We start from the raw sequence: 23,284 nt of genomic DNA, 5'->3' as shown, positions 1-23,284 counted from the left end.
CTAATAAACCTTCGTTCAGAGCTCTGGCAACACTCATTGAAATGGGCTAACCTTTGACCCTGCCCTTCCAGGACCCTGTATCTGCTATCTCTCTAAACATTGCTTTGGAAAACTGACTTGCTCAAGGCGAGCATGAGTCAATCCATGACGGTTGCTGTGACCTGATTTAAATTGCATTGACGGTAAGAAGTAATCCATTACACCAAGACACTCCTGCTGTTGTTCATATACTCAAGTTGTCAATATTTACACTCGAAGGAGGCTGGTTCATCCAGACAGTTTAAACGGCAGTGCATGCATGGGCAGTCTTGTTGTAAATATTTCCCTTTTAATTTGGAATCGAGTTCCAAAACGCTGGTCTCTGGTCTTATTCAGCAATCATTTGTTGTGAAATCCTAATGGGTTCAGCAGCTTTGTGTCCCTCTAACTTGGCGCTAAATCCCATCTAAGGGCTGCTTGACCTTTCTCTAGTATAGACACTCTGATTATGTTGCAATTTGGGTAGAGGGATTGGGGAAGTTCAGATTCCAGGTGTGGGCTACAAACAAATGCTCTCATCTCTGGACTTCGGTGAAAGTTGGCCGTTTACTCTGAGCTCTTTGGTTTTGAGGTTTACTCATTTCTTCAGGGTGGTGTTATGAGTCATCCGAACACCTCATGACCTCTCGCCAAACTGCTAAGCCTGCGTGACGTGGCCGCTGGGGCTATGAATAATTGCGGTCTGTAAGACGCGGCTGTCCGAAAACAAACATTTAATTTGTCTGTCCTCCTCGTGCTGTTCTATGAACAGAGTCACTCTTGGATCAGCCTGCGCCGGGGGCCAGGGTTGTGCAGGCTTGTGCTGCCAAGCCGCTCCATAAAGGCCGCAACAGGTCTTGTATGCGCCTCTCGTCTTGCTCTTAAATGGAAGCCTGCCCCACCCACAATGCACATCTCACAGTGTAGTATCTGAGTGAAGGATAAGATCCACCCAATAACATTTTTTTCTCTTTGAGCCGGGAATGATGAATGCACCTACATGACCCTTTATTTTGAAGGATTACACTCCAAGCATTTGTCCTCCCCCTTTGAATTTGAAGTATTTCTCTTTTAAAGCTGCTTTTTCTTAGCTCTGGTAACCCTTTTTTCTTTCACCGCAGCTTATTTTTTGAGTAGGAATAATGCTGTTTGTCAGCACTGTTGATGCTTGCGTTTGAGCTTTTGTTTATGGTTATTTGTGGTGTTTGGGTGACTATGAATGTGTCTTCATGTGTGTGTATGGACTTGTGTTGCTTTGTCCTTGGTGAAATCTTGACTTTGCTTATGTGAATGGCTGCTCCTTTACGACTAGATGTCAAATGTGAAAAATGTTCTCCTTTACTTTAGTTGGTTATTATTCAGTTTTATGATTAGGTCACGACGAGCTACAGCTCTATCTACTAAGCAGATTTATGAACTGACAGGTGTTTTGCGTGTAATGAACAAAGCCATCTATGTGAAAACAGTTTTCACTTCACCAGGGGAAGGTCTTGGATTATTATACAGCAAAGGCGCTTTAGGGCTGGGTGGTATGACGGTATATTCCGTTATCATGATAAAATGTTAGACGTAACAAATTTTTCTATTCTGTCTATAGATGGTTTCAGCAACATAAACAAATCCTTTTGTGGAACACGCGTTACTTCAGGTAAACTCCGAAAAGAATCAATAACAACAAAGTCCTTTTCGAGTAGTTTATTTCTGATAACAAGCAAAATAAACAGCAAGTAGATTACCTTAGTTCATATTTCATAGCTAAAGCGTATAAAGAAACGACACTGAGCTAACGTTGCTGTGTAAAACGTGTACTATAATGTATACAATGTTAACTACAAACCAGCTGCCAAACCTCCCTTCAAGTAGCAGCGATCCTAGTGCTTGGCGATAATTCGATTATGATAGTTTTACTGATATAAATTTTTCCAGATAATACGATTGAATAAAAAGTAGTTTAAAACCATTATTACCTGTCTGGTTTTTACCATTTTCATTCAGGAGCAAAAATTTGCCTTTAAATTTGACAGGAATAAAGATTTGTTATTTATCATGATAATTTTCGATATCGACTCATATGGAAAACATTTTATTGATAATTCTTTATGCCATATCGCCCAGCCCTAGGTGATCCATGATTGGCATCTTCACTTGTCTTTAGGAAACCAAAACATTTGTTATTTTCGACGAGGTGCTTGTTCCAGAGTTCATTTTAGCCACTAGTCAGACCATTAAACAATCAGAAACCGGAAGTAAACCAGACGTGTAATCGCGACAACGCACGTGCGTCCGAAGAAACCGTATAGACTTGTTTATGTTTTTACTGCTGAAACGGTCTATACCACAGAATGTAAATAAGTGGGCGTGGCTAACTCTGCACTCCCGCATGTTAGACTGAGTGTGATGGAGAGGCATGTAAAATAATAACACATTAACAAGTTATTTTTTAATTTTTTAAAAGCGTTATCCACCACAGGTCTCGGTTGCGCTCTCTCTTGGTCTCTCTTTCTCTTTCTCTCTTTCTCTTTATCTCTTTGCTCATGCAGCAGCAGGTATCTCGCGTTAGGCCTCTCGAGGCGTGCGCAAGGAGCTGTGATGCCAAATAAAGAAAGCTGTTCTCATACATAATGCTAAGTTGTAATGTTTTCTGAACCTTAAGCAAGCTAAGACAAAGCTCATGTTTATATCAGTGACACGTGCTCTGGTGGAGCGATGTAGTTTGACGCGCCATTTGATCATAGTACATATGTCTTTGATCAGAAAGACAAGAAAAGGACGCAAAGGTTAAGGTCTAATAGAAAGTAAAGGGCGTCAAGACCTTAAATTAAAACAGGGTCATCGCCTCACAGCACCTGTCATATTTATAATATCCATATCTAGAGATCCATCTCTCATATACAGGTATTTATCCTGTCTGTAGGTTTGTGCATATATTCATACCTGTTCAGTTTACATAGTGCCTATTTTTAATGCACTGTTTGCATAAATACAAAATGCAGACTACCGCTTCAATAGTCTATAAAATAAATAACTGATTTAAAAACAAGATTCTGTCTATCAACACTTGATCTGTTGTTATCTTCTGGGCATTTTCACTTTAACACTTTAAAATTGAACTTGCCCATATTTTAAAACTGTGGTGAGCATTTAGTTAAAAGCTAAAGTGAATCTTTATATTCCAAAAACAATAAAAACTAAAAAAAACATGTATACAGTGAAATATACCGTTACCGCGAAATAAAATTACTCATTCCGTAAAATGGATTTTTTTTGTCATACTGCCCACCCCTACTTCACCTTGTACGCATATGTGAGGGTTATCATACTGTGCACGTGATGCAAATTACATCATCAGAATAGTATGTGTGTTATGTACACGTGCCAGTGGATTTTTGTAACCGTGCATACTTTGTTCGTGCAAGTTGTGTATGTGCATACAGGAGTTCGTAGTATGTAGGTCAGTACATACAAAAGTATACTTTGCAAAGCTGTGCTTTCGACAGTGCGGGTATAAAATATGTATATTTGTGCTTTTAAGAAGCAGTCAGTCACTCACTAATATCTCTTTGATAACCTGATTATTAAAGATTAATGTACAAAAGGTTCAGCCAATGACTGATGCTACATGTAACACTAGAGATAAGTATGTGTTTGTCTGGACCACTCATAAAATCTATAATATGTCTGTACTCATTTGCAGGTTTTCCTCACTTGCCAAGCAGTCTGTACCCCAGCCCATACATTCCCTTGGGCCACCTTGATCATCCACAGCTTAGCCAACATGCACTCTTTGACTCTCAAAAAGGTATGTGTGTGTGTGTACCATATATAATCATAATTATATTAACTTACATTAAGTCAACTGTTGTTGTTGCTGTTGATTAAAAAGACTGAAGAATGATAGTGAAATTATGGATTTTATGCTAGCTTTAATTTAGATCACTTGTGAATGAACAGTTTTTATTGTAAGTTATGTCAATAGCCCTGTGCCCCAGTGAAATATTCCCAAAGTAAAACTTTAGACTTTATTCTGCAGCAGCCGAGGGAAAAGGGCAGCTTTTTGTTTCCGAGTACACGCTAGTGCTTGAACTTTTGCAAGTCGTTTGATTTCTGCTCTGCCGTACTCCAGGATATTGCCTCATTTAAAGTGTTTAACAAGTTAAATAGAGTATGGCCCATCGTTTTATATACTTTCTGCACTTTAAGGCCATTGAGCTTATCTTTTACACCAGATGTCCTTAGCTCTGTCAGGCTCACTCTGTCTTTTTGTGATCTTGTTCTCTCAGAGGGGTTTTACCTGCCAGGTTCTGTGCACTCCCAGTCTGCAATGGCTAGGAGCCCAGTGGCTCACATGCCTGGCCCTCTCTCCCGGGAAAAGGAGGCTCTACCTCCTCACAAAAGCTCTAAAGATTCAAGCAGGGAGCTGGGCAAAGAGAAGCCCTGTAAGAGTGACCTAGGCCACTCCCTTTCGAGGAAGGAACGTGAAAGGCCAAAAGAGGAGTCGCGGCCACACAGTGTGGTGGACCTCACCCAGGATGTCAAGGTGGAAGACGAGCGCCGAGCAGGCAACTCGGAGAGGACTGCGAAGATTGCAGAGCACGCTCTGCCTTTCTTTCACCAACACTCGCCTGCTCTAAGCAACACGGACACTAAACCCAAACAATCTCACCAGAGCTCATCCAGTAACTATGGGACAGGTGGTTCTGGTACACCAGCCCGACACTTAAGTATGGAACAGGAGAGAAGGGACAGAGACCGGGATGACGACAACAGCCGACCAGGGGGCCACCTTTCCAACGAAAAGCAGAAAAGATGTGAGCCGGTTTCAACATCAGCTGGCCCTCTGCATGTGTCATATGCCAGTCCTTCTACCCTGCAGCCCAGCCCATCCCATCTCCAGCCCAGGCTGGTGTCCTCTAGCACCTACCCTCCCCCTCACCACATGCCATCCAGCATGTACCCACTCTACTCTACAGCTAAAGAGCCAGGCAAAGAACACAGAGTGATAGCTCCTACTTATGTGCCTTCTGTCGAGGTTTACGATGAGCGAAAAGGGCCAATTCAAATTGCTTCCCAAGCTCGAGATAATAAAAATGACAAAAGCAAGGAAAGAGACCCATACAGATCTATCCTGCAGGTGGGGAACGAGAGAACACATATGGACCATAGTCGATCCTCCGTTAGGAGCGAGTCGCCCCCTCACGGGGACGTCAAGAGAGACGTTTTACGTGAAGGCTCTGTAATTAGGTCAAATGGTTTGGCCATGAAAAAGCCTTTGCCTTTGGATAACAGCATGAATAAATCTACGAACAGCCCAGATGCTAGGGACTTAACCAACACTACATCAAAACACATGATCAAAACGGGACTTGAGGCTGAATCCCGCAGCCAGGAGCGAGACAGGGTTCAAAGGTCTGGCCATTCATTCTCAGAGTTGGATCCAGGCACACTTCACTCAGAGCAACACCCATTAAATGGCTTGGGTTCTACTGAGCCCAAATGGAAACCTTTTGAGATGACAAATTATGCTACTAGTCACATGGCCGCATTGGCGGCCCAACATGCCCATGGCCCCAGAGGTGAGGAAGAGGGCAAGCGGATGTACCTGAACACTACCAGCTTACATAGACCAGCAGGCAATGGGGGAAGTCCCAAGGGCCACGGGGAAGTGTCAGCCATGCAGAGCCTCATCAAATACAGTGGCAACTTCTCCAGCGAATCTGGATCTAGGCACGGTTCAGATAGCCGTAGTTCGTTTGGAGGTCTGGGTGGCATGAAACCGGAGGCAAACTATCCTGGAGTGTCTAGAGTTCAGCATCTTCCACCCCAGCAGCTTGGCAAGCAGTTAAAGAAGGAGCCAGAGAGACCAGAGAGTGCCAAATCCTTTGGCAGAGATGGAAGCTCATCTCAAGGGGAGGCAGAGGTTCGTCATCCCCCAGTTGGCATTGCGGTGGCGGTTGCCCGTCAGAGAGACAACAGCAGCAAGCCCAGCTCAGTATCGGACAGGGACAGGGCACATCTTGCAGGAACAATCAAAGGTGAGCAGCTGTGTTTCTATCTGTTAAATGCATTGTTATTGTAATATAAATTGTGTACATTTTCCAACCTATTGTTGTTTTAAATGATGAAACCGAAGAAAATCTCTCTGACTTTGTTGTTATAGTCCATTTATGTGAACATGCTCGCTCGCAAGGTCATTCCCTGCTGCGTATAGGAAGAGACGGGCTTTCATTTCTTAAACAGCATGAGCTTTCCTATTGCTTTGGCCCAAATGTTTCCTGTTAGCATAGGGAAGGTTTAAGACATTGCACGTCCGACACTGTTGTAAACATAATTTACAGAGCACAACTAAAGGCAGCAGGCACTGCATTCTAATATGACTTTAGGTTTGTTGCTTAGCAAATGAATCAGGGACCGAATAAGAGGTTGAACGCAGGGAATTAATTTGTCTTTCTGTGAGCAAGGAAATTGCAGTGATAACATTAGTCCTCTCGCCCCGAGAGTAGGTTTGAATTTACATTTTTAAGTGTTAGGGACAGAGCTTTACTTGACCAATTTGCTCTCTTTTGGATGCAAACGGATAACATGTCGGACAGGCTTTTGGTAACCTTGGAAACAGACTGAAACCTTTTCCCTGGAGCATGACAAGGGATCTGTGTGCACTCCGTTCCCCTTCTCGGTTTAGAAGAACACAATCTCCTCTTGACTGCTGTATGTCAGAACCGTGGGGGTTCAATACACTTCTAGAATCTTGCTTTAACATTCTCAGCATTTTTTTAAATCTTTTTTTGTCCTGCATCTGGACAAGCACAAAAGCCTTTTTTAGTTTATTTGGGAAATGGTACTACTTGGTTTTGTGTGCATGATTCCAAATGGTGGTGGCTCAAGGACAGAGCAATATGAACCGTTTGATACTGCAATGGTGTTGAAACATTGATAAGTGATTGATGGGCCTCAATGGGTTCTTGTAAATGCGATATGTTAATCTGCCTAGGTTCTGTGTTTTATCCTTTGGACAGTTTGTAAAGGGCCAGTCTGTAATCTCAAAGATGTGTTATGACACTGCTTATGACTGGATGCAGAGTGTTTTGACTGATAAACACCTTTAGGGCGAGGGCTTATTTCTGGAGCTGTGTATTTATAGAGATTTACGTCTTGCCGGACATAACTGGCACTTTTCATTATGGGGTACAAAATAGGACCTACTTTTTTTAAGGTACATTTCTTAACAAATGATCAGAATTTGATAAAAATTAATTCATCAATTAAAATATTGATTTATAAATCCTGCTTTCCTTAGTTCCTTATTATTTAACTTATTTTAATTAAAGCTTTCAATTTTTTCCAATCTTGTTATTGAGTTTGGGACATTCAAATACAATTTATAAAACTTTCTATAATTTTGTTATTTCTTGGAATAAAATAAAGCTCAAAATGGTAAAGCTGAATAAAATTAAAATAAATTCTAAAAAGTATGTTAGAAATGGGTATTACAAGTGGCAATGTACACTAGTCAACATGGGCCGGTTACCGGTTTTAAGGTATACAGAGGTTTTAAACAGTCAAGGTTTCAAAGCTACTAAAATGTTCTGTGATATCGTTATGAGCTGGGTTTTTACAAAATGTATGAAATCATTAAAATGTATGAATTAATTTAACAAATAAATTGGGGCGGCAGTGGCTCAGTGGTTCATGTAGGTTGTCTACAAATCAGAAGGTTGGTGGTTCAATCCCCAGTTCCACCTGACCAAGTGTTGAGGTGTCCATGAGCAAGACACCAAACCCCAGCTGCTCCCGACGAGCTGGATGGGGCCTTGCATGGCTGACACCGCCGTCGGTGTATGAATGAGTGAGTGAATGGGTGAATGTGAGGCAAAAATTGTAAAGCGCTTTGGATGGCCATATGTCTGTTAAAAGCGCTATATAAATGCAGTCCATTTACCATTTAATTAATTTGATGTTTACATTTAATGTACATTACAAAAATATATATATTTTTAACGCATATTATAGTTTTAAAGGCTTGATTTTTTATGTAAGGTTTTTATCCATTTCAAATGTTGACTAGTGTAGTTCAAGTTAAACCTGCCCTTTAGAGCAAAATAATTTGGGACATATAAGTCTTTATTGTTTACAATGCTTTAGAGAAGTGAAAGTATGTGATTTGTGGCTCCTGATGATTTCAAGTAATGTTTTAAGTAGAATGGTCTAGTAATGAGTATTAAGAAGATGAAAATAAATTTAGTAAATGTGTTGGTTTAATGCTCTAATATACAGGCCCCATCCACACAGAAGAGGAGCGGGGAGACGAGAGGGTGCGTCACCGTGACGAGCGCCTTCTCGTGGGACGTGTGGAGCGAGAGCAGGATAAAGTGTTGCGGTAAGATGAGAGTTCATAACTGACAGCGTGAGCATTTACAGTGCATGTTGAAGCAAGCTACTTAAGTAACTGTCTAGCTACAAATGCAATCCTGCATTTTGAGTTTTATAGAAGCACTAGTTTAGTAGACACGAACACACAGTACCTTCCTTTTTCATTTTGTGAATGTCATAAATTAGTTTAGGATAACTTTGCCAAACTTCTACATTTGTGATTTATTCAAAGGTTTGTGTTCCATTTGGCAGTAAATTCTTACAGTGTGGTGACAGCGGTGGTGTTGCTTTTCACATTCATACTGTTAATTTTGTATGACAAGCAAGACATGGGGAAACATAACACAACTTTTTTATTATTGGCCAACAAAAAGCCTGAAAGGTTTTTTTTTTTTTTAAAGAACCCTACCATTAATAAATGGTTATTTTCCACTAGGAATGTTAGCAGTTGGTTGCACTGTAAAAGTGAAAGTTGAATTAACTTAAACTTAAATGTATTCAGTATTTTAGTAATACCAAGTAGTAATACTTTAATGTCTTTTTGCAACATAAATTTTCTTTAAAAATGTATGTTGAAAGTGTTACCAATTGAAGTAATGTTTAAGTACATCAAACAGTGTGTTTTTTTTTTTCAGTGTGCAGTGTGATTGTTTTTATTAAATTGGTTAACATTACACCTTTTACATAATGCCATCAGATTTAAGCATTTTTAAGATTGCGACATTTCAGTCAAGGATCCTAAACTTTTGAACAGTAGTGTACATCATGTACAATTGCAGTCGTTGTTCTTTTGTAGACTCGCCATGTTCATTTTGTGGTATTAATGATTAATCTTTTTTTTATATTTTTAATAATAATTAATAAATAGTATTCCTGTCAGTTAGCATCCATGTATTTTCACTTTCATCGTCTTTTAATGTCTGTGTAGTTTTGTTGACTCATTTGTGTCGGTTAAGGGTTTTTTGTGGGGGGGGGGGGGGGGGGGCTGTCTATCACAAAGCAGTAGTACAATTTCCTCCAAAAAGTACAGTGTGGCACTGAGCTTAAGGAAGAAGAGCTTATGATTGATTTTTGCACACAAATGATGTGTGGAAGCTGGTGATAGATGTCTAATCATAGATGAGCTATGAAGGGCTACAAATCATTGACGGCTCAAATGTGTGGATCTTTATGTGTGTGTGTGTGTGTGTGTATGTATGTCTGCGTGCGTGCGTGTGTGTGCATGCGTGTATGTATGTATGTGTGTGTGTGTGTGTGTGTGTGTGTGTGTGTGTGTGTATTAGTGCTGCACAATTAATCGCAATCGCAATGTCAGCCTGTGCAATTATATGACAGCAAAATGTTGCAATTATATTAAATAAATACATATGTGGACTTGTTAACACAAACTTTCTGATAACAGTTTAATGATTTTCCTTGCCGTTTAAAAAAAGAAAAAAATATGAACAAAAAAGGCAGTGCATGTGTGGCATGCACGTGTGTGGTGTACGTCGTCACTTGTGTGTGCGCAGCGCGGAAATACCAGAGTGAAGATGGATGCAGAGGAGGTTGACAGTGATCTGGTAGCTAAAAAAACACTACGGCTGTTGTATGGCAGTATTTTGGATTTAGGATTACTGACACTGAGCAGTTGCTACATCACGTGGCAATACAAAAACATTTCTAGTTTTACAAATACACATTTTAGCATTATCACTAAACTGTGTGTGGATTTTCCTTAAAACCCATTAAGTTGACTCATGATACCATTTATTATAATCGCACATCGCAATATTAGCATGAATAACCGCAATGGGAAAAATTACCCAAATCGTGCAGCCCTTGTATGTATGTATGTATGTATGTATGTATGTGTATGTATGTATGTGTGTATGTATGTATGTATGTGTGTGTGTATGTATGTATGTGTGTATGGATGTATGTGTGTGTGTATGTGTGTGTATGTGTGTATGTGTGTGTGTGTGTGTGTGTGAGTGTGTGTGTGTGTGTGTGTGTATGTATGTGTGTATGGATGTATGTGTGTATGTATGTGTGTGTATGTGTGTATGTGTGTGTGTGTGTGTGTGTGTGTGTGTGTGAGTGTGTGTGTGTGTGTGTGTGAGTGTGTGTGTGTGAGTGTGTGTGAGTGTATGTGCTGATGCTTGTTTAAAAACGACAGACAATTAGCATCAGTGCGGCAAAATGACATTTTCTATATTCGGTTAGAGCAGTGCTTCCCAAGCCTGGTCCTGGAGGCCCCCCCAGAAAGTTTTAGATGTCTCCTTATTTAACACACCTGATTTAACTCATTAGCTTGTTAGGGAGACATGTTTACCGTTTTGGAAAAAGGTTGATAAGTTGAATCAGGTGTTTTAAATGCGAAGACATCTGGAACTTTCTGGCAGGAGGGCCTCGAGAACCTGGATTGGGAAGCACTGCGTTAGAGGTTTTAGAAGCTTAGATGCAAGTCTTTTAATTCAAAGCACGCAGCCTTTTATTAAAATAATCTTCTTTGTAGCAAGCGTTTTTGAGCATATTCAGTCTAATGGATTCTTGTTTCTTTGATACTGCGCATTGGCTAAACCTAGCAACTTTTTGCTTTAATTGGTGTGAAATGGATTTATGGCAAGTTCTCAGCAAATATGTGCCTATTTTCAAAGTGTGGCTCTCATTTCTAGGAGCAAAAAAGCAGCCTTCCCCACTGGGGAAATCGGTGCTTATAAAAGTGACTCTCTCTCTCAGCAGGAATCTGCTCTGAGTGTCTGTCTTTAAGTGTAGGGTGGAATAAAAGTCATAGACTGGTGATTTTGTGTCTCAGTTGGGGCTAAATGGCCACAGGTTCTCCTATTGGGCTTGAATAAGCACAATTTTTTTTGGAATGTTAAAGCATATATGACTTACCAGTTCCCGGTGGTCAAATTTGGGCAGCTGGATATTGGACACTCGAAGGTCTTTTTTTAGTAGTAGGATGGCAGTCCAAATTTTCATTTATTGACAATTTCCAAAACCAAATTATAATACACGTTTTATATGGCCCCTTATGCTTTTCTTGATATTGGCATTAACACTGGAAAAATTCATATCGGAGAATCACTAACTTGCAAGTTGTATTTACAGGGACACTAAAGAAGACTACACTCAGTTGCATCCGCCTATGGTGTCTGCTAGTGGACTGAACCCCAATCTGATGGTGACTGGAGGACCAACACGCTGGCCTGCTGACCCCACCTCCCACCTGGCCTCTCACCCCTGGCTGTCCCGCCCTGGAGCCCCCTCTATGTGGCTATCTGGCTCTCCATATGGTGCTCACCTTTTCTTATTTATTTTTAAAATGTAAAAATTGTCATTTTAAAACCTAGCTTTTGTACTTTATTCCTATTTTAATGAGGAATGCATTTTTATAGCCGAGTTTGGAATTGCAGTATTTTGAGATTTCAAGGCTGAATTCTTTTCTCAAAGCGGTCTGCTGGCCCACCAGACTGCTCAAGCTTTTTGTCTGGGCTGAACATTTTAGACATTCTTAGAAACAATCAGTCCCCCTCTCCAGCTACAATCCAAGAAAAACAAAAACATCACGACCAATTCGCAGTTCACTGACGTACAGAAATTGGTCTAGACTTTACTTAAAAAACACAAATGTCCCCTAAAAATAATTGCAGCTGTTAAAATGCCATGACTCTTGGATGAAATTCAAGGAGCTCTGTGCTCCAGACACGAGGGTGAGATGATGGTGGGAATGGTGTTTCTCTACAGATTAACACTTCAGCTTTCACGAAGCTGCCGGAAAGCTGTCGTAAATGAGCCAACAAGTATATGGTGATGTGAAGGAACCCTGTTAACTCGATCACTGCTTTTCTATCTGATACAGGACTAGGCCCCTCTTCTCTCCATCAGGCCATGTCTCCAGGATATCCTCCTGCTCTGACAGGCTCCATCCCCCCGCCCTACCAGTTTGCCCGGGACCCACAAACCGGACAGCTGGTTGTTATTTCGACGGAGCATCTGCCGCACTATGGTGGGTCCTGTATGCCCATGGTTTCTACGCCTATATTGCCAATCTTTCCATTTTATCACACTTGCATGTAACATGCAGTTACAACAGTGAGTGGGAGTGTGTGATTTCCATAACATGCCTGAGAATAAATATACTGGATATGTGATGCTCAAGACTCCCTCCTGTTCCCTCAAAAGCTGAGATGTTGGAGCGAGGACCCCCGCTGTGGTCGGCCATGTACCCGCCGGCAGGAAGCTCTCTACAGCACGCCCATCAGCTGCAGCTCCTCTCCCACCAGCAGCTCCTGCGCCAACAGGAGCTCTTCATGATCCAGCACCAGACCGCACAGGTCATAGAGCTGCAGAGGAACGCACAGCTAGTGGTATGAAATTTTGTCTCTGTCAATGTAATCATAGTCATGGGGGGGGTGGCTGTATTTCTCATTTAGAGTTTTGTTGACAACAGTGTTTTTTTGCATAAAGTCCAAAATACTAGACTTCAATCTGTCTTTTTTTAGGGGATGAGCATCAAAAGCATGTTGCCCCTTTCGCGACTGTTACCATTAGTTAATGCCAAGTAAACTAACATGAACATCTGTATTTACATTATGGAACAAAGATTCATAAATAAAGACTATATTGCTTATTGATAGTTCATGCAATGCATTAAAGGAAAACACCACTGTTTTATAATATTTTACTATGTTCTTACCTCAAATTAGACAAATGAATACATATCTATCTTTTTTCAATGCACGCACTTAATCTTTGTACAGCGTGTTGTGAATGTGTTAGCATTTAGCCTAGCCCCATTCATTCCTTAGGATCCAAACAGGGATAAATTAAGAAGCCACCAAACACTTCCATGTTTTTCCAATTTAAAGACTGTTATAAGTATGGTGGCACAAAATAAAAAGTGGTGATTTTTTTTTTTAAATGGATAAAAATAAGAACTATATTGTATGGCAGAAGAGCACTTAGTTTGCAACACTTCGACCTCGGCGCGCAGTAACATCATCACTCCTGACTAGGAATGGGACGATTAACGGTTTCACGGTTAACCACGATAAAATGTCCTGACGGTTAGTATTATCGTTTAAAATCCCTACTCCTGACTACTTCCCCCTCGCTCAAACTTTCATCAATATTACTGCGCCCGATGTCGAAGTGCTGCAAACGAAGTGCTCTTCCGCCATACAATATAGTTCTCTTTTTTTCCACTTAAAAATCAAAAACAATTATTGCGATGTGTAGTTGCTTAAACCTTAAACATAGTTTCATGTTTAAGATATTTTTTTTTAAATGCATTATTTAAAAAATTAAAAAGTAATAAGTATTAATTTGAGTAATAAATTATTAATTAGTAGTAATAAGTCATTAATAAGCAAGTAATCAATTATATATTTGCTGCTGCAGGAAAGATTTAATGCAAGCCAACCGAGGACAGATTTGGAGGAAAAGCCAGACAAAAGAGGAACCGAGGGTACCAAAGCCAGTCTCTCAGTCATTCCCGCTCCACTCCTGCACTCACGCAAGCCTCCCCCGCGCTCCCCAACACCCTCCACCTCTTACAACAAAGCTCTGACACCGCTGCCATCACCCGTTGCCGCAGTAAAGTCTGAAGAAAGACCCAAGGTGGAAAAGACCCTTCCTCAGCAGCCCTACTCTCAACCATCATCTCCTGTCCCACACCCGGTCCGCCCAGCTTCAGCCTTACCATCACACTCTACCGCCTCCCCCATCCGCCGGCCCAAAGAAGAGTCTGTGGATGTGCCTGAGAAAGAACCACTCAGTTTACAGAAACAACCTTCTACTCCTTTCTCATCCATCTACCCTGGTAAGTGGCAAGCATCCTTCATCCATGCTAAATTGTTACAACCACTGCAAGGATGGTCGTTTGTAATTATGTGCATATTGCACAATAAATGAGTGCGGTAGCAATCAAAGTTGGTTAATCATGCATGGTCATTAATCACTTTAGTGCTATTTTGAGAAAATCTGCTTGGGACAGGACTCAGAATCCACACAGGACATCAGTCAAAGGCAGCACGCTGTTCTTCCTGTCTGAATGTGCAGCTCTAATGAGTTGTCTGTGGATATTCTCACATATGGGACTACCAGCTGCCACTTCACTAGAATACAGACTCCTTATGATAGCCAGTGCTTTTGTTAACCATATCCCTTGGCGGTTTTCCTTTAAAAATGTTCAGTTCTCAGAATAAATAGATTTTCTGCTTGCGCTGCATTCCGAATGTATGAGTATGCACAAGCGTGTTGGCCTGTGTGTATATGTGGGCTTTTGAGCTGGCCATTTGATTCATGAAAGTTTCATGAAAAGCCCCCTTGCTGAAGAACACGTGGGGTTATTAATCATTTTGTCACCGTAAAATAAAGCTCTGCTACTCTTTGCATAAGCACCCCAAGTTCCTCAAACCTCTCTCTCTCTTTTGTTTCTTTGGCAGAAATTCCACCTGGCTTCCCGTACCAATCAATAACCGCTCCGTTCGGCAGCCATTACCCCTACCTACTCCAGCCGGCCGCTGCCGCAGATGCCGACGGCCTCGCGCCAGATGTGCCGCTGTCGGCGGAGACCTCAGAGCACTTGGCGACCGCCCCCGATGTCAAACCTCGGCACTTGTGTTCTCCAGTGGTGGTTGAGCCACTTCAGGTGTGTAGAGAGCCAGAGCCCATGGAGGAGGGCAGTGCACCATTTAAAAAAGAGGATGGCGAAGACGCCCTGATTCAGAATAGCCCGAGACTCATCCATTCTTCCCCCATCACAGTCCAAGACTCTATCACCCCTACAGATGCCGAAGCACATCCCATTGCCACAGTCACACCACCTCAGGATGAACGAGACCAGGATGGCAAAGAGTTCATCAGAATCAAAGCGATCTCCTCGAGTCATCCAGGACTATACGACTCATCTGGGCTCGACTCTGAAAGAACCAGCGTAGTAGATGGTGCAGAGAGCTCGATTGGTCTTGTAGACCAAGCCTACCAGTCCACATTGACATATACTGACAACTCTGTGGCTTGTGACGTACAAGCAGCATACCCACCCTCAGGTCTTTCTGATAGACTGAGCCCTGTAGACCTCAAAGAACCTGTTCTTGATGGCCCACACCTAGAGTCCAAACATGACAATCTCTTCCTTCCTAACAGTAGCCCTCCTCACCTCCGGCCCTCCTCTGCACCGGTAGCCATCCTGCCCGAAGACCCTATGGCAGGCTTGTTCGCACTGGTCACGGCCAGCGAGCTTCCTCATGCCGGACCTCTGTCTATCGTAGCAGAGGCGTCTACCTTTAGATCTGAGCTTTGCCCGGATGTCAGTCCGCTAGAGTCTACTGCTCTGGAGGGCATGGCTCTGCTCAGCCAGATGGCAGAACTGGAGATGCAAAGGCAACCCAGAGAGGACACGCAGGGTATGTAGCTCACTGTGTAAATATCTTAAGCCCAGGATTTATTTCAGATCTAGCAAGCATCTTCAGAGTTCATTTGAATGATAAACAATGTGCCAGCACCGCTTGTTCCTTTAGTCACCTAGATCGCACTGTGCATCTTTTAGTGTAAATAAGTATATTAAAGAAGTAATAAATAAACTGCTATGTAGTCTTTTTCCCACTAATGTGTCAAACGCATTAAAGCACCCTTACACAGAAACGCCTATATTTACAGATGTATTGGAGAGTGTGGGTTTGCACTGTGCTGCCTGGAGGTAATTAATGGTGATATTGATCGTGTGTTTGTGTGTGCAGGGCATAATGCTTTGTGGACTGGAGAGCCTGTTGGAAGCTGGCAGGCAGATCCTTCTGGAGGCCATCGAGTGTCAACCTGAGGTTACCATACGCCTCCCCCGAGAACTCAATCCTAACAAGAAGTACAGCTGGAGGCAGAAGAAAGATGAACCTGTATGCATGACTTTATCACTCAGCTTTTTTAAAACATAGGCACAAGAGTTCTGTTTATATGAAAAATAGTCTGCGGTTTTAATCAGTTTAACCAGTCGGATCTCATGGAAATTCGTATTTTATGAGGTGGCTTATTCGTTAAGTGAATCATACAAAAACGTGAAGCATTAATGAAGCTCCACCCCAAAATATGACATCACTAGGGTGAAACCAGAAGCCAAAAAAACATACAGATGAGATATTGAAAAATTCATACAAATTAGCCAACTCGTAAAATGCGAATTGTCTTGAGATGTTGTTATTTTAACTTTAAGTATTATTAAAACGTAAATTTTTTAACACCATAAAATTCTAAGTATTATTTAATAAACTTTTAAAAGTTTGAAGTGCTTTTTTTACTTAATTGTACAATTTTTAAAATTAAAAAGTAAATTTTGGTGTTAAAGTTTGCTACTGTGGATTTTTCGTTTGTTTTTTTAGACAATCATATTCTTGGTTTCTAGTTAATAATTATTTAGCTTTTAGTAGCCTCTTATCACTAAATAGTCTTGGCACCTTATTTAGCCCAGAGCCGTTGTTAACAAGTACTGAAGCCTGAAGTATAGTATTTACATGTACACGAAGGTCCACATATAGTGCGTGTGATGCAAATTTCGTCATCAGAATTAGGTCTGGGTATTAGCAAGGGCCTCACGATACGATACATATTACGATGCATGGTCATGGTACAATGTATACGACACAATAGGTTGCATGTTGCGATGATTTGCATTCCTTTTTTTTAATCAAAAATGTAAAAATAGAGCTGATTTCTTTTTTTAAAGCCAAAGTGCTTCCACACGTCGGCTTTGAAAGCTGCAGGCATTTTAAAATTTTTCTGCCATTTTCTCACTCCCACTAACTTCTGAGACATTGGCCGAATGGCCGTATATGACAGACAACTGGACAACTACAGCAGCGGCGGTGGAGGACGTTTGTCACACTCACTTTTTTTTTTTAAATCGATAGTAGATGATGAAATATTGATACACTATTGTGGAAAAATATCACAATAGTTAGCTGTATCGATATTTTTACGCAGCCCTAATCTGAATATTATACATGTACTGTACTGGGATTTTTGTAACCATGCATACTTTGTATGTGTTAGTTGCGCATGTGCGTACAGGAGTATGTAGTATGTAGGCCAGGAAAGGTATTGCATTTTGTCTCAAATCTACAGTACTGACTAACCACAGGCATCAATCCTGCTCTTTCTCTCTCAGATGTTCTCCAAATCCTCTTTGGAGGGAATGGACACGACAGAAGTGGACTTTCGCGTGAGGCTTGCCGAGCTCCAGCAGCAGTACAAAGAAAAGCAAAGGGAGCTTGTCAAGCTGCAGAGACGGAAAGACAAAGAGTGAGTCTCCCAATTACACCCCATTACCTCACGTCACACCACTCCATTAGCCCCAGTACAGCCAGCCCATTTCCCATAATCCCACTAAGTCAAACAATCTGTAATTCATGATGCCTGTGATTCATAGAGAGAAACATCAGCATCAGCAACAACAACAGATCCAGCAGCAGCAAGAGAGGAACAGAAGTTTAGCCCGCAGGGGCCCAGGACGTCCCAGAAAAAGGAAACATGGCCTGTGCGCACTGTCTCCACCCTCCAGCATGTTGGATTCTAAGTGTGCAAAGTGAGTATGGAGCTCAGGCGTTGATGGGGCCCAGCTGTGCTCCGCTGATGCTGAAGCCTGTGGTGTTTTTGCAGGTTGGGCAGAAGCACACTGTACTCTGAGGACTCTGAGAGCGGCGAGGTGCTGAGGAAGCGCTTTCGGGCCTCTAATAGAGACGAGGAGGAGGATGCCAGCGCCTCGAGATTGAAAAAGAAAAAAAAGAGCTGGATTGAGCAGGAGGCATCTTTAAGATACTCTCACGAGGTCAGTCTGGAATATTTTAATAGCATTTCTGGCTCCAAAATATCTGAAGAAAAATTTAGGTTTTTGTTTTTCTACAGCTGTATTGCTGTGGTTAACACATGCAGCAAACATACAGTTGTGGTGCTCACATTGGTGAAGCAGGTTTGATACCATGTCTGTTAAAAATAGGCTGAGATGTCTGATAATTGCTGGAATTCTTCCTAATTGTGGGATTGTGCTCTTTTAACAGACACCCAAAATGGGCATGAAAAAGGGTCGTGTGAGTGAGCAGGAGCAGTTGGCATCCAAACTTGACAAGGCGTTATCCCTCACGAAGATGGGAAAACTCAGCAAACCCTCTTGTAAGTTCATAGACAGTTCCTCAGGGAAGTCTAGGGCTAGCTCTGGAAGCAGGATCCCAATGCTTACTGACATAGACATGAGAGTCAAGATGGGGAAATCGAGCCTGTCTAAAGATCTGAGCATCTTTCGCAAGTCTTCCAAAGGAGGTAAAAGTAAATTGGGTACCAAAACGAAGCCTTCAGATCCATGCCTTAAAGGGAAAGGCCAGCAGAAAGCTCCTTATTCTCCAGTGAGGTCAGAAATCAGCAGCTATTCTAACAGTAAGTGCAGCGTTTATAAATTACAAATTTTTTTTATTAATTACGCAAGGAGGAATTTCTGCTAAATGTTTTTTTTTGTCTTAAGGACTAGAATCCTGGTGTTAGTGTTTTTTTTATATTTGTTGATAATTGTTTATTGTTTACCTATTTGTGAGGATATCTGTCCTTAAGTGCTGTGAAACCAAATGTTTTCCAAAAAGTGCTTACATTTGCATGTTATGGATTGTGTCTAATTGCTCATTAATTATAATATTTTAAATAGATTTAAATGATTAAAGGGGACATGAAAATCTGACTTTTTCCAAGTGCTATTATTGGGTCCCCAGTGCTTCTGTCAACCTAGAAAATGTAAAAAAGATCAACCCAGTACCTTAGTTTTGGTAAACCATTCTCTGCAAGCATGTGAAAAAATAGGTCATTGAATTTTGGCTCCCCTTGTGATGTCAGAAAGGGATAATACTGCCCCTTAATCTGCACTCTCCAACCACGACACTGCCATTTGGTGCAGATCAGCAAATTTGCATTTTAATGGACACGCCCAAAGACGGCACATTGTTGCTCAAACCTACAAAGTGTCAATTTTAACGTGCTATAATAAATTGTCTATATGGTATTTTGAGCTAAAACTTTACATACGTACTCTGGGGACACCAAAGATTTATTTCAAGTCTTGTGAAATGTCCCCTTTTAAATGCATCACTTATTTGGCCTCATTCCCAATTAAGTCTTTCCGATTCATTTTAGACACGGATTCAGAAGAGGATGATTCCCTGCAGGATGGCTGGCCTCCCAGCTCCATGTTGAGGAGAACAAGGCCACGTTCACAGCTTCCCGGCCTGTGCAGCACTCAGTCGTCCAAGAAAAAGCGCTCGTCGTCCAAGAGAGCCTCTTCATCTTCGTCATCACTCAAGTCCAAGCAGGCAGCCAAAGAGAGGAAACATAAGCACTTTGCTTTATTGCTTCAGGAGGCAGGCGTCAGCTCTTCTGAGGACTCATTTGACCAAGGTTAATAAAGCATACCTCACTATGCACAGAATTAAGATGGCTGCCCCTTGGTTTGAGCTTTTTATTTTTTTTATTTTTCTGTCTTGTGTATTTTTTTTACCTGTGACCAGTGGTCACGTCGTTGTTTTTCCTGAGAAGCCATTTTTAAGACGCTTGCGTCAGAATTTGCTACCTCAATGTTCTGTATATAATATAATTGGCTCTTGTTAGAGTCCTTTTTAAATGATTACTTTTATAGAAATGTCTTGCCATTGTGCATTAAAATGTGTGTGGCTGTGTGGAAAGTTCTTTGATTGTATTGCAGTTTGGTACCCAAGCTTTATTAAACATGCTGATTTCATTTTTACTGAAAGTGAAACATCTCTGTGTTCTCTGTCTCTCGCTTACATCTCTGCTGTAGTGTTAGATTGCAACGCTCCACATTCTTAATTCCCTCTGTTGTTCAAATATCCCTTTCACCGGTGTAAAGCTGTAAGGAGTTGCATTAATTCAGTGCTGATGAGATTCAATAGCCCAAATAAATTTGAAAAACATAATTAACTAACTGAAGATGTTTAACACATGAGAAAATGTTGAATTAAGATTAGATTTATGTAGACTGACGATTCTCTGCGTCAAAAAAAAAAAAAACATGTATTACTGTACTTAATATTAATTTGTGCTGTAGAGCGATGCAGTGTTTAAAAATCTATTGGAGTAGCGCATACTACCTTTTAAAGTCGATACAACACTTATCTAACGCACACTACCAAAATTTGTCGCACTGTAAATTACATAAACATTTCTGGAAGTATTCATGTTTTAGTTTTTCCACTACAGTGAAACGAGTATATGTGAACAGGAAAAGCATTAGGGGATATTTGGAAAATAGGGAACACCCTGGTTTTACTAAAAATGAATAACCTAGCTTCTCTAGAATGCTCGCTCTCTCCCTGCAGCTGCTTGGCCACCCCTCCACCTCTGACCCCTTCTCCTACCCATGATGCTTTTGAATGTCTATCGGTCTGTGCATTTGCTTGTCCTGCTGCAACAAAATAAGAAGCAAAGCGGTTGGCTGGGAGTAGAGCAGCCAGCTGTTCAGCGTGAGGTCACTATCCATGTCACCTGAGCCATGAGCATTGTTCTGTAAGTAGGCCACCACCCTCTTTTGCTGTGACTTTTTAGTAATTTCTACTAATTTGTTCTTGTACTGTTACAGAACCAAAACGCAAACAAAAAGCACTGGATAAAATAGAGGTTTAACATGCTCAACTCCTGTTACACGCCTTCAAGCCATGGTTATGTTTGCATTTGAAACTTGCTTTATATATTTTTATGTTTCTTTCATAATTTCCCAGTTTTAGTTAGCAATCGTTTTCTATAAAACTTTATAATTCTGCCGTTTCATAGATGCTGGATTATATTTGCTGTATTAGCGTGTCACAAGGTTTGCTTTTAGTTCTCAATGGCTGTTTTTAATTATAAATTAACCATTTTGTTACAGTAGATCAGTGTTTCCCAATCCCGGTCCTCAAGAACCCCCTCCTAAAATGTTTTAGGCTGATGATAAGTTGAATCAGGTGTTTTAAATAAGGAGACATCTAAAACTTTCTGGTAGGGGGTCCTCAAGGACCAGAATTGGGAAGCACTGCAGTAGTTAATGCATTGGCACAAAAATAATATTTTTATTTATCTTTAACTCTAATTCTTCATTTACTAGTGTAATCTTTGCAGTGAATCACTGTAGTCGCACATAACCATGGCTGAAGTGTGTAATGGCCTGAGTTCTGCTCGCAGCAGATCCAGAGTCTCAGGAACCATGGAGGAATGTCCTCACGGATCCTGCTTTGTGTTCCTCTGCTTTCTTTTTCTTGTAAACATCCTCTACTTGCTGTTGACTAATGTAATACATGCTTTAGATTTTAACACTGTTGTCCAGAAGCTGTGGCATCTGTAAACTCACATGTACGACATAAATCGAATCCTTGTCTGCTACAAAAACCACATATCTCTTTCACGTCTTTACAAACTCACCTCTGGCTTTCGCCAACTCACAACCGCACTGATACATCTTGTGTGTCTGCATCTGTTTCCATCTTTTAATGTGTCCCTCACCCTCTAGAGAACGAGAGAAAGGGGGGTGTTGTTTAAAGCGGGTACCTGCTGTCTTACAGTTAGTCCTTGAGAAATCTCTGTCCTTTTTATCGGGTTAGACCAGCTCCAAGCTGAATAGACTGTTAATAATTGATGACTTTCTTAGTCAGGGATTCTGCCAGGAATCTTAGCTTTCTGCAGCGCTTGTGGCTTATTTCTATTCCCATTTTTCCCTCAGCGATTCAGCTCATTCAGCACGTTCGGGCAAGGCCACATTTACTGGCTTTTCGTGTTTGCTGTGAGCTTTTGCAATCTCGATTTGGACAAGCCAACAGCCATGCTGGTTTTAAATCCTACCCCGAAGCTCAGAAGGTTTTAAAGCCACATTTGCAAGATCCAGCTTAGTTATACGCTGCCCGCACGAAACCAGGCTTTGTCCCCTACCACTAATCTTGTGTAGTAGTGGGTGGGCTACAGTATTTGAGCAAGAACGCGTCTATCAAAAGAACGTCGTCCTAGATTATAGCGGATGATGGGAATACACAAAACCGAGAGGGACACAGCGGCTGGCAGAATGATGAATTACGGAAAGTGATCTAGTATTCATAGCTATGCAGATTGAATTCAGTGATTTTATGTTCCACACAGCAATTTACGAACTTGAAGGGAAAATGCCCTTTATGTGTTGGATATTTCCGTTTTAATTGCTTGGGGTTAAAGACTTGATTCAACAGCAGATGATTGAAATGATGGGTTATATCACAGGATTTGTGCAATTCATCTTCATTGTAATCTAAAAACTGTTTTAGCAAACGCGTTAAATGGTTTTCTTCCAACCGTTAACAGAATATTTCACCGAGCGAGATGATTATGATGACGACGATGAAGATGAGTATGATTACGAGCTTGATGAGAGCGACGGGCTGTGTTCGTCATTCGTAGAAGAGAGTGGACTGGGTCTTCTGGCACGCTTTGCTGCCAGTGCCATCCCCAGCCCCATTGTCACCAATCCCATCTCCATCGTCCAACTAGAGGCTAAACAAAAAGCCAAGAAGAAAGAGGAAAGGCAAAGTCTTCTTGGTAAGAAAGTCGTCTACCTCCGTGAATTGCATTGTCCACGTCTTTCTCTACACTTCTACTTGTGTCAGTAATCTTTCTAATGTGAGATCAGCTGCTCTTCTGTGTCTCTTGGGACTTGAATTCCCAGGTGACAAGGTTATGCATTGTTATTGGCTGTCTATTGTTGTGCTCTGTCGTGTGCATGTGTGTGTAGGGGGGAATTGAAAGGTGATGGCAGATGAAAACGCATTGTGCTTGGAGCAGTCACTCAGTAGGGGTGTTATTCAATATAGACACCCATCAGCTGTGCCCCACCTTGAGAATGGAGTGTCATTATCCCCTCACTGCGCTC

At 41.4% G+C, this 23,284-nt stretch overlaps 1 protein-coding gene across 5 annotated transcripts in view; it reads left to right on the top strand.

The window, feature by feature from the left end:
• The window catches only part of tnrc18 (trinucleotide repeat containing 18), a 59,103-nt gene that overhangs the window by 21,478 nt on the left and 14,341 nt on the right, over window positions 1–23,284 (top strand). For 4 of the 5 annotated variants that reach the window (XM_073857070.1, XM_073857072.1, XM_073857069.1 and 1 more), the window contains exons 4-18: window positions 3,713–3,817; window positions 4,299–6,050; window positions 8,290–8,392; window positions 11,482–11,666; window positions 12,233–12,379; window positions 12,556–12,740; window positions 13,774–14,194; window positions 14,820–15,783; window positions 16,118–16,268; window positions 17,534–17,667; window positions 17,795–17,950; window positions 18,025–18,193; window positions 18,423–18,795; window positions 19,540–19,800; window positions 22,720–22,953. In XM_073857070.1, coding sequence (XP_073713171.1) covers window positions 3,713–3,817; window positions 4,299–6,050; window positions 8,290–8,392; window positions 11,482–11,666; window positions 12,233–12,379; window positions 12,556–12,740; window positions 13,774–14,194; window positions 14,820–15,783; window positions 16,118–16,268; window positions 17,534–17,667; window positions 17,795–17,950; window positions 18,025–18,193; window positions 18,423–18,795; window positions 19,540–19,800; window positions 22,720–22,953 — 5,340 coding nt within the window. The remainder of the gene's footprint in view (window positions 1–3,712; window positions 3,818–4,298; window positions 6,051–8,289; window positions 8,393–11,481; window positions 11,667–12,232; window positions 12,380–12,555; window positions 12,741–13,773; window positions 14,195–14,819; window positions 15,784–16,117; window positions 16,269–17,533; window positions 17,668–17,794; window positions 17,951–18,024; window positions 18,194–18,422; window positions 18,796–19,539; window positions 19,801–22,719; window positions 22,954–23,284) is intronic. The other variant, XM_073857073.1, reaches the window with a different exon arrangement.

The sequence above is a fragment of the Misgurnus anguillicaudatus genome, chromosome 19 (assembly GCF_027580225.2).
Source record: "Misgurnus anguillicaudatus chromosome 19, ASM2758022v2, whole genome shotgun sequence".
NCBI classification, from domain to species: domain Eukaryota; kingdom Metazoa; phylum Chordata; class Actinopteri; order Cypriniformes; family Cobitidae; genus Misgurnus; species Misgurnus anguillicaudatus.
Note: the sequence above shows the minus strand (reverse complement) of the source record. Positions and strands in the feature narration are given on the sequence as shown.